The 11,920-nt window shown below is 49.0% G+C and overlaps 1 protein-coding gene across 1 annotated transcript; it reads right to left on the reverse strand.

Moving 5' to 3' along the window:
• Positions 1-639: 639 nt before the first annotated feature.
• Positions 640-9,466, reverse strand: TAB1 (TGF-beta activated kinase 1 (MAP3K7) binding protein 1). Its single transcript, XM_012569203.5, has 11 exons — positions 9,348-9,466; positions 8,455-8,591; positions 8,110-8,263; positions 7,429-7,515; positions 6,728-6,866; positions 6,132-6,245; positions 3,634-3,745; positions 3,383-3,527; positions 2,783-3,005; positions 2,338-2,494; positions 640-1,324 (listed from the first exon to the last, which is right to left on the reverse strand). The coding sequence occupies exons 1-11, from the start codon at positions 9,378-9,380 to the stop codon at positions 1,117-1,119; spliced, it is 1,509 nt and encodes a 502-aa protein (XP_012424657.1). The 5' UTR covers positions 9,381-9,466; the 3' UTR covers positions 640-1,116.
• Between the last annotated feature and the right edge of the window lie 2,454 nt (positions 9,467-11,920).

Here is an 11,920-nt window from a genome sequence, read left to right on the forward strand (position 1 = left end):
TGCGGGTCGCCCCCGGGGCCTCCCGTGTTTGCTGGGGAAAGGCTCGCAGGGAGTGAGGGAGGCTTGAGATGGCTGGAGCCGAGAGGGAAGAGCCTCTCTTGCCGCCTGCCGTCAGAAATCTGAACTGAAGAGGACTGCCGTGATCCCGACGCCTCGGCTAGCAAGCCCAGGTCTGGGCTCACGCCAGTGTGCAGGCAGCAGGACCCCTCCTCTCGTCACTGCACACCTCCCCGCTCTGACACAAGGGTGCACGTCTGCATCTCCAAGGCGCCACGAGAGCTGTGACTTCCAGCTGTGCACCACCAGGTGCCTGTACAGGGAAGCTTCATCACAAACTCCACCTGCCCTCGACACCTTTCCAGATGGCCTACATTAAAGCAAAAAACATGCATTTTATCTACAAAAAACAATAACCTGTATTTATGGTTTGACTCTAAGCCGTAATTCAGTGCAAAAGCTCAGCAAGTAAGTAAACAAAGAGCTTATGCTTTTAAGTCACCTGCAAGGCTTCAGGCCACTTTTTCAGCAGCTTTCTTCCTGCAAGGTGCAAGCTTCTGCTCAGGAGGAACAGAAGGTTTCACCAGGAGGAGCTGTCACACCCACACACGACATTATAAGGAAGAGAGCAAGCCACACGGGTGCCAATGACTGTAGCTATAAGTTATTTATTCTGCAAAATAGAGGTATCTTCTATGGAGTTGAACACTGGAATCACAGCATTATGAATTGAGTTGTGGAAACATTATGACAGCACACACACACACAGGCACACACGTGTACACCTACACACACGCACACACGCAGCCTTCGTACGGGCCCGACTCCTCCAGGATCCACAAGGAGCCCTCTCCGCACCTTTATTTGCAAAAACCTGCAGTGAGGGCTGCATTCAAGACCCCTTCCCCTATTCACAGGGCTTCCCAGGGCTGGGCAGGATTGAGAGCATGGCACAGGCAACAAGTGTGTAGTGCACAAGATCCCCTGCTCAGTGTACAGCACATCCTGGATAGGAGTTAGCTCTGGGCAGAACGCAGCCCTCAGTGGAACACTCTCACCCTTGCCTCAGTCTTTGCTCACACAGATGAGCACAAGGTGTCTGCAGAAGGCAGACACTGGTTAGGACACAGTCAGTGCTCCCTGCTCGCCATGGTCCATGTTCCAAAGCCGGTAAAACTCTGCAAAATCCACGTAGGGCTCCACACGCCCATCCTCATCTGGCTGGAGTGAGTGGGTGGGTCGGGAGCGGAAGAGACCTCCATCTGAACTCGAGCTGCTGCTCTGCGTGTGAGTATTGGTCGACTGCAGCGTCACAGTTGGGCTCTGGCTACGGAGGGAAAGAGAACATAAACATCTTTATTCTACTCCACCTGATGCACTGGACAAGAAAAGCACCAGAACAAGCACCAGTTTCTCCACAGATCAAGCTGTCCTAGCAGACAGGTAAAAAGTTGCAGTCACTTGCTCTATGCAAGTACTCTAAGTGTTGAGAACTGACTGGAATTGACAAACACCAAAGGTATGTGATTAGTATTAACTGGAAGGCCTTAAGTACAACCAGGCATCTGAGAAACAGAGAGGAAGCAGAAAAAACCATGCAGAGGCCTGCACTCTGCTGGCCTCCCCATACCCAGAACAGTACGAGCATTACGGGAAGAGTCTGGCAGCGAGGAAAGCTATTCTTGCATGACCTGTGCTGCAGCCAAAGCAGCTCTAGTGCGTCAGCCTCATTGTTTCTGGAGCTACAGAGCACAATACCCACAGCGCTTCTTCCCTGTGCAGCATGTACACACCATGCTGTGCCAAGGGCTCAACCTAAACCACAGCCACTAACTAGTATGACCTTGCAAAGTGGATCCAAAGAGGACCCAATTCTAACCTTTATCCATTTTTTTCCCCTTGGCTGTGCCTGTAAGCAAATCTACTTCAGCAGTGCAGGCTCTACAAGAGCCTTACAGGTGACCTGCATAATCCCTCTTCTTTGCTGCAGTGAAGGACACCCACACTCCCTCTGTGCACAGCACCCAACACATTGGCACAAGAGGTCCAAAGAGAAGGGCTGCTCACTGCCAGAATGCCCTCCACAAACAGCAGCAGATGCTGATCCCAAGGCATGTTGCCAGAGCTGGCTTCAGAGCTGTTGCTTCACTCATTCCCACTCCTCACACAATCACTTTCCAGCTAACACATTTTGCTGGCTGTCAATACTGTAGTGGGAGGGAGCACACTCCAGATAAGGGACTGACTGACAGGTAATTGACAGCTGTCTCTGCTTTTCAACCACTTCATACAGCCTGAGATGCAGGGAAAACCCTGGGTAGCAAGAGAGCAGGACTTTACTTAGTGAGGGTGGGAGTGGCTTCATCCAGCGTTGAGCTGCTGTGGGCACCATTGACCATCTGGCCTTGAGAAGGCATGACAAGAGACAGCGTGACACTTGTCTTGCTTGTGCTCTGGGAGCTGGAATATGGCACAGAGACTGGGTAGACACGGCCTCCTAAGAAGGGACAAAACAGAAGTTATAAAATGCAGTTCAGACATGAGCAACTGGGGGTGCAGCACAGTAGCAAAATACCCCAAGAACTTGTATCAAAGCGCCCTTGATGCTGTACTGTATCCTGTCAAATTGTCACAGATTCCACATCTCAAAAGACTAATAATCTTCTTTAATAAGAAAATTCCTTCTACACCAACTACCTCCTCTCCTAGTGTGAGGTGAGTGCTGGATCAATCAAGAGATCTTATCTTCGTCACCCCATTTTGTTTCATTCTCTCCCCAACACACCTTGCGTTGGTGTCAGCGTGGGCTGGCTCATCTCACCCAGAGGGTACCCAAAATTCCTCACAAGCAGTGTCATGTCTTCGTGACGGGGACAGAACTTGGACCGCTCCCCACCACTGGCAAAAGTGTCACAGTGAATGCGCTTAACCCGGTCCACCACTGCTTGTGCCACAGCATCCAGTGACGTCTGCTTGGCAAACTCTGTGGCTATCATGGCTGCAATTTCCTGAGCAGAGAAGGGGAAAAAAAATATATCACCAGAGGAAACATTTCTAGGAGATTTTGGAGGAAACCCTTCCTGCCATCTGATCTAAGTTTTTATGGCAACTCATCTGACTGTGATACTTACCTGCTGATAACACGCCTTTGTGTCTTGAGTCCTCCCACTCCCTTTAATGGCTACTCCTAAGGGACAGGCAGCTGCCTAGAAGAACTGGCTTGGCAAAGCAATTCCCTTATTATTATACTGGAATGAGGTGGCACAGGCACTCAGCCCAGCCAGCAGTGACAGCACAGATGAGGAGGACAGCCTGTACGAGAGTAGCTGACACCGCTGGAGTGAGTCAATACCCACGGGAATGTTTCCTTTGTGAGCAGGCTCACCTGGTTGGCCTGCCCAGGCCCATGAGCTGCCTCCAGTGCTTTGTAGAGCCCTTCGGACATGAGCACCAAGAAGCCCGTCACCCCATCCAGTGAGTGCCCTCCGTGGATTTCAGGCTCTGCTATGATGGGCTTAGATTTAGCAGCACTGGAAAGAGACAGTAATTTAGCGTTTAATGGTGGCATAGTAGGTGAGAATGGAGTGATCATGAAGAAAAGGAGGGCCTGAAACCCCACAGTCGAGTTTTTCTGACCTGAGCAGTTCAATATCAGTATAGCCGTACTTGACTTTGTAATCTCCAATGCGCCGAGTGCTTTCCTGCCCACGAATAGTTCCAACTTGTTTTATTTTCCCTGCATCCAAGCCTGTCAGATTGAAAACCAAAAATGCTTAATTAACTTTGTGAAACTTGCAGAACTTCCTCTGAGAAAAGAAATAGCCACAATTACATAGAGCTGTAAGATAAAACAAGACACTGAAGAATGATCAGGAGCTAAACAGGAAGAAAAGGAATATCTGTGTTTGAAGGGACACCTTTTCATTAGTTCCAAGCTGGGAAGGAGGGAGACACACACAGCCCAACAGGCATACTCTGAATGCAACAGCTGGCCCTGAGACAGTCCACATCCTGGTCCAAAACCACCAGCAGCAGCTGGCCTGGCTGCACAGGCATTTGCCAAAAAGGCAGGGGAACATCTGCACCTGCCAGCTCTGGACTGCCTGATGGGAGGCGAAGGCAGGAATGAGGAAAATGTATGTGAAGGATTCTGATTTTTCTTCCACCTGTAACTGACCCCTGCTCCTAAGCTCCACATGGCAATTTCACTAATACATGAGACTGCAGAGAGAGGCTGTGGAGTCTCCCTCACTGAAGATATTCAAGAAACTGTACAATATGCTCAGGGATGACCCTCCTTGAGCAGGAGTTTGGGGACCAGATGATCCACTGTGGTCCTTTCCAACCTTACCCGTGCTGTGATTCTGAGAAAAGGAGAACTATCTACAAGAGGCACTGATTATGCTCAAGTGCTCAAATTGATGTGGGCTACTCCTAAAATAAGAACAATGATCAAGCAAATATTTATTTATTTAAATAAACATGGTGATATAGGGCCTAGGAAGTAATTGCATCTGGAAGAAGGTTCTAACAGGGACCATCTGAGTGCTGCTACTGTTTGAGGCAGGACTTGGAGCAGATGATCCACTTACCTGGTCTGTTCTGGCAAGCTCCCTTTCCTCATTATACCTAGAGCTATCAGCTGGAAAACATTGAGATTTTATCTGGGGATTACTGTCCTCAGTACAAAGTAAAGGCAGGGGTCCAGCTGAAATTCTCCCTTTGAGTCAAGCCAAGCCTTGCTGCACAGATGGCTCCACACCTACCCCAGCAGCAGGACACAAGTCCTCCATCTGCTGCAGACCACAGCTGACTCATCAACACGGCCTGGCTCATTTGCCAGCTCCTGGCAGGGAGGTACATGCCACTGACAGACACAAACACAGGGAGGCTCATAGGACGCCAAGAGAAGTCATGTCTAAACCACAGCAACTCTCCCACAGTACTGAACAAGCTGTGATGTGCCAGGTGAAGAACCATAAAATCACAAGACCTCTCCCCCAAGGCAGGGATGGCACAGGCACCATCATGACAAGTATTATCCCCACTACATCTTATCACTGTGCTTCAACCTAGCCCAAAAACAACCTCCCTTGGGTCCCCAAAACAGCCTCTGCACACTGTCTTGTTCCACAGGATCTTCCTTCTGCTGGGACTGGTAGACAGGAGCACCAGTGCTGTACCAAGTTAAGGTTGGTACATCTAACAGATCCCTGTTCTCCTATGGACTGCAGCTAAATACTGCATTTTTGATAGTAAAAACACTCAAAAAGTCTCTTTCCCTGCATTCAGTCTTCTGTTTCACAGCAGAAATGGGAATGAAAGAGAAATAGAATAAAACAAGACCTAGTAGCAGAAATTACCACATCAACAGCCTCATCGAATAAGCGTATATCTGCCAGCCGAATCTAATGAAGAATGCCACCTTAGATCTACCTAAATAAAAAGTATAGGACCCAAGTATCTCAATAAGAAGAATTTGGTACTGACAATCACACAAGTGGTCTGGGTTAGCTCTAGACCAGGAAAGCAAACATGTCAAACACTGTAAAGGAAAAGAGAAATTGCCTAAAGCAAAATGTCAGCATTAAGAGTTCTGTAGTTACTGATGTGAGAGAAGTAAATGCCAGTGCTTGGCCTGGCTCTGTCTGAAGTGAAGCTGATTTTTTTCAGCAGCAGCTTGTACAAAGGCAAATTGAAATGTACCATCCTAAGGGTGAGCCACAATACAGAACTTAAAGCAGCATAACTGTGGTTTGCCTCCACAGGAGTCATCATACATTGTCTGCTCTACTTCTACCCTCTGGCTCTGTGCTTCACTTCTGCCTTCCTATTGACTACAGCAACAGCTGGAGGAAAAATCAATGCCACTTTGGCAGCTGGACACAAAACTAACACTCAAAACTTGAAACAAAAGCATAGTTTTCTGATGGGTCAGCGAGATGAGCTTACTCACCCTGTAGCCCCAGAATGGCTAGAAAGGCACAAAAAGAAGGCACTGAACTTGTAATCTGAAAACATAGTAAGCTTCTTTTGTAGTTATTTATTGTTCCTATGGCTTCAGTCATTCTTGGTGCTCCAGATAAACAGTCATGCGATGTTCTCAGCTAAGAACATGAAACCCAAATACTCACCCAGCTGAGAGAAGCGAAAAAGTTCATCTTCATTCTCTGTCGTATGGTCCACATTGAGCTGAGTCACCTGCAGCCCATCCACCGTGGACTTGCATAGCAGTGCCCGATTGGTACCTGCAGTGGGAGCAGTGAGATGAGGCACCAGATAGCTCTGCTGTTAACAGGGAGAACATATCCAAAGGGAAAAGGAACAGAGACAGGAGTAGAGACAGAAGAGAAGAGAAAGGCTCATGTACTGTCTCATCATGATCTCCAAAAAAGCAGCCTTGCTAGCATCATAGTACAGGCCTGCTAGGCAGCTCTCCATCCAGACCTGAGCTTCTACCTCCCAAGAAAGTTCTCTATTTCACAGTGAACCTGTACTACTCCCCACAACTTGTGTTCCCTCCATTCTTTGGCTATACACACCACATCAACCGGCATCTGCAGAGATGAAGAGCCAGGCTGATTTCAAGTGCTTGTGTAAGCAGCAAGCATATTGCTGCTTGGCCACAGACCAAAGAAACTGTCCCCCACATTCAAATGTCTTTTACTTCCTAGAACTCCTGCCATCCTCAGGAATGCCGATACTGAGCCACTGACAAAAACCAACTCACCCACATTGGCGATGTAGAGTTTGTTGTTGAGAACAACGGCCACAATAGCCATGGCTCCTCCCGAGATCTCCTGCTCTACAACCTTCAATCTCTCCACAATCTTCTGGTACTGAGAAGGGAGCTGGTGGTGAGGGACACCCTGGTAGCCAAAATGAGGGGGAAGCTTAAACACACAGTCCACAACACAGAAATCACAGCTGGAATAAAAATTCTGCAGGGAGGGTACTCATCTTGACATGCCTTAGCCTTGTGTCACACCTGTACAAGACATAAAATTTTCTGTTCAATCCTAGTGAATGACACAGCTTTGACATAATTCTGGAGAGGACAGTCCAATACACTTGAAGAACAGAGCCCATACTTGCCCAGACACCATGCAAATTTGAGGTCTTTCCTCTCATCTGCATGGCTTTGTCCTGGAAGAGCCACACGTTACAGGCCAAACTCCTCTCTGTGATACACTCAGTTCTTTACTCAGATAACCAATGTCAGGTCTAAGCAGTACCAGTACAATCAGTGGGAACCCCGGGAATTAGACCAAGGCACTTGCTTCACTTCATGTAAGCTTCCAGAAGAGAACCACAGAGGAGTAACTTTCACTTACAGCCTCCCTTGGATCAAACTGACTAATATGCCCAAACCTCACCCAGCAAGCTGGAAGGTGGGACCTCCAGCAAGCTCTGTTCTTAGGGTCACATTACCTCTGGTAGCTGAGACTGCAGGCTGGCCTTCTCTGCTAAGGCATCATCAATGGACTCCAGGAAACTTCTTTCCACCACATCAAAAGCCTAAAAAAAGCCATAAAGAGAAACAAAGCACTTATCCAATGCCTACAGACTTTGGGGCTACTCATCCTCACCTCTCTAAGACCAGCTCATAAGAGTGGATGATCAATGTACATACAGACTTTCAAGGACCACTACAGCACATTGAAACATAATTGTTTCAGCACAACTAGTTAACAGCTTGTAAAAACAATCTGCAACAACTCAAAACAGAAGACAACACCATAAAAATTACATTCACAGCAATGTCAGAGACCTATCTGATCTTGTGTGCTGATCCTGTCACTCAAGAAAGTGCACTCACAAATCCATCTCCCCACACATTAACTTCTCTCCTTCACAGGCTGACTTGTTCCTACATGTCCGGGGAGACTGGCTGCAGCTTCCTGGAGAGCTCTCAGCACTGTGCTGACAGAGCCAGGGGACAGATGGGATGAGGCAGGAATGAAACAAAGCACTACAGATGCTCGGGATGAGTGCAACTGCAACCACCAGATGTTTCCAACCCCCACAGAAACCAGATGCTGCTCCCCTGATGGCAAAGAGGAGGAGGGTAATGCAAGAAGCAGGAGCTGCTCCCACTCAAAACTTCTTTACCTGCAGCAGAACTCGACGCACGTCAGCATCGCTGTGATCTGCATGGAGCTGGCCCAGCAGCAGTTCTGCAGAGAGCCTCTGACCCACAAAGTTGGTGACTCGGTTGCCATCATAACCATTGAAGACACCATAGAGGTAGCAGTTGTTCTCACTCCTGCCAAGAGGGCAGAAGCAAAGAGGTCACAAATCTCTGTAAGACACAGATACAAGCAGCAAATTCCAATAGACACCTCTTGCATGCTCAGGCCCCACCCTCTTCTTCCATGCCCTGTGTGACAAATTAAATACCTCTTCTACCTGCACTTGTGCCAGCAGGAGTCAGTGTCCCAGGTGCAACCCACTTACCTGAATTTTAACCAGTTGTCTTCCAAGGGGTGACCCTCTGTCCCCTTGCCATCTGCACTGTAGGAACGGTTTGGAGCTGAGCCCACCCCAGAGAGATGGCAGGATGGCAAGTCATCTGTCCAACTGGGCTGTTGTTCCTAGCAGGAAGAAGAAAGAGACCATGTAAACCTCAAGTAGGCTGAACTGAAGATCGTAGTCCAGTACAGGTCACCAGTCCACTCACACCCTCTTCTCAACCCTTCTCCCTTTGCTAACTAATAGCACAGCCAATAGCTCCACATTTTCCAGCTGCAGAACAGCATCACTTACCACATCCCTTCCCTCTGAAGCTGAGCTCTGGCTGTATTCTGGCTCTTGTTAACAAGAAACCAGATGCAAAATTTGCACGCAACTTTTGCACTCCATAGAGCACAGCACAGCACTAGCTTAGATATTCCTATGGTGAATCAGATCCTCACGCACTCCTGGCACGGGAGTGCAGGGAAAGCTCTGGATTCTCCCAAGACTACTCAACCAGGACAAGGGACCGGGACATGACGCTGCAGCCAGCAATTAGAGAGACATCCCTGGGGCCGCCATCTCCAGCTGGGCCTGCAGAAGCCAGCTGCCCCCTCACACAGCGGGGCACCCCGCAGCACCGGCACGGCCCCCCAGCCGCCCGCGGCCGGCCGGCACAGCCTGCGGGTCGCTGGCCAGGCGGGGACCCCGCAGCCCGGGACCCCTGCCCTGAGGCGGCGCAGGGGGCGGGGGAGCAGCACCCACCGCCCCACGGCGGGGGAACCTCCCCCTTCCCGCACGGCGGCGCGGGGAGCGGGTGAGGAGGAGGCCCGGGGACTGCCTCGCACCCACCTGGGGGGTGCGTGTGCCCGGAGGGGGGGGAAGATGCCACTCACACTCTGCAGCAGGCTCCTCCTCTGCGCCGCCATCTTGCAGCGGGAGCGGCCGCCTCCCGCCCGCCCCCGCCGCCACAGCCCGGCCCGCTCCGGCCCCGCCCCGCGGGAGGCGGCGCGGGGAGAGCCGCGGGATGGAGCGCTTGGGAGCCGGTCCTGATCACACCTTCCCTCTGCTCTAGGCGGGGTGCGGCGTCTCCAGTTCTTACCTACGGCCTTCAGCTGTGCCAGAAAGAAACACCTGCTGGCCGCCACTGGCGGCGTGTGTGTGTGCAGGAGGAGGAAAGAGGAGCGGGGTTGTAGGATCATATAATCATGGGGTCATCAGGGTCGGAAGAGACGTCTGATATCGTCCAGTCCAACTGTCCGCCCAGCACTGCCGCTGTACGCCCTAAGCCACGTCACCCAGCGCCAGATCCAGATGCTGCTTGAACACCCCCAGGGATGGGAACACCCCCATCACCAGCCTATTCCAATGCCTGAGCACCGTAACAGTGGGGGAAAACATCTCCCGTCTCAGCTTAAGACCATTTCCTCTAGTTTTCTCACTGCGGACACAGTAGGAGACCAGCCCCGACCTCACTGTAAGCTCTTTTCATGTGTTGTAGAGAGCAATGAGGTCTCGTCTTAGCCTCCTCTTCAGATTCAAAACAAAACAAGACAAAACAAAAACAAACAAACCAAAAAAAAAACAAAAAAAAACAAAAAAAAACCCAGCTCCCTTAGCTGTTCCACATAGGATGTGTTTCCTACATCTTTCACAAGCCTTGTTGCCCTTTGCTGGACCTGTTCCAGCATCCTTTTTAAAGTGAGGGGCCCAAAACTGAACACAGTCCTTGAGGTGCAATTGGTACTGTGAATCCTGAATCCTGTGAAATGGGGTCAACCTGGTTTTGAAATAGTTTTCTTAGTAGTGTATCATGTTCCAGGCAACCTCTAGGGAAGACTCATCCCAGGTATCAGCTCTCAGCTGCACCCTGTTCCATAGGCACCACATGCACGGCATCCATGTGTCTCAGCTTGCAGTCTGTGTCCTGCCCTTTCCCTCTCTCTTTTGCAAGCCATAACAAGGATGTAGTTGGACCATGTCTTCAGGGAGGTGTCTAGGACAGATGACAAGCGGTTCTCAATCCTCACCGCAGTTTGGAGCCATTCTTGCTAGTCTAGAGTCATGCACAACAGTAAAATCACTTGTGTGCCTGCTTGAACAATACAGACAAAATCAGAGAGCGCTGATTTTGCTCTTATTTAAGATCCTTTCTTGGCAGACATAGGCTGTTTCCATAGAACCAGCTCAGCTGGAGGAGGATGGAAGACACAAGATTCAATCTCACTGCTTTCTCAATAATATAAGTCAGCAGAAGAGCCCTCCAGGAGCATGAATGGCGTATCTTAATGTGAGTGATGGCCAGCAGTCAGGCTGTGGGAGCAAGGGCTGTGTGTTTCCCTGTGTGTATTGTGGCTGCAGGGGCTCCAGCATGAGAGACGTGCAGTTTCAGTCATGGGCAGCAGCACAGTTGTGGTGAGGGTGGGGGTGTTAAATAGTCTTGACATCCAGCAGTAGCTTGATAAACTTATAATAACATCTTTGTGGCAGATATATTCGATTCAGATGCACTTCAGAAATAATTGCCAGTTAATTAACCTCATTCTATGGAATGATGGCTTTTGCTGCAGGGGTTTTTGCCGGAGGATTCCAGCTTCCTTTCCCGTAAATCCTCTGTCTACTGTTTTGCTACATTTCTTTCTTCAAAATATACAAAGATTACAGATCCTTCCCCTTCATGCAAGGCTCACAAATATACAGACATTCAACCAGAATTAGGTACACAGGCAGAATTACTTTTTTAAAAGCTTTTATTATGCAAAGATAGAAGAAAATGCTAGATTTAGAACCTGGGTTTACAAACACGTTTCCTCAGTTTTCGGCTTCTGTATAAGCTTGGTCTCAGTGATGTCATTCAGAGTATTCTTGTGGGTAAAGCTGTGAATAGGTACAAATAATTATAGGAATAGGTCTGAAGTCTGTATTGTAAGTAGGATGGACAGATTTAGTACCAACAAAGATTTGTTTTCTTACCAGTATCAAAAAAAGAATTCCCGGTCCTGCAGAAAAACGCATAGCACAGCATTGTCTGTGTCATTAAAAAGCTACAGGCAAGTGTCTTTGCTTTAAAACAGGATGACACTTTTTCAGCATTGCAGCAGCAGCTTATGGTTATTTAATGCCACTGAAGGTTGCAGTCATGCACCTTGATGAGCACAGTCAGACTCCGTCCTTGCTCAGAGCGACACTGAAATCAGCAAGGCTTTGGGTGTGCCTAGAGACTGTCAGCATGTATTGCATTGCAGGGCTAGAAATTTAGGAGTCATTTCTGTCTTCTTCTATCCATAAGGGAGTCCTTTTGAAACTAACGAGAGCAGAGTCTGTGTGAGAGTGCAATAAGGAAGAATGTGAAGTCAATGAGAAACAAAAACAACTTTCCTAAAGATACAAGATAGAAAATCTGCTTCTTTTCTTGTTTGTACAATAGCTTGTCACCTCTTGCAGTTAAAAATGTGCCCTGTTCCTAATT

This window comes from Taeniopygia guttata, chromosome 1A (assembly GCF_048771995.1).
Source record: "Taeniopygia guttata chromosome 1A, bTaeGut7.mat, whole genome shotgun sequence".
Taxonomy (NCBI): Eukaryota; Metazoa; Chordata; class Aves; order Passeriformes; family Estrildidae; genus Taeniopygia; species Taeniopygia guttata.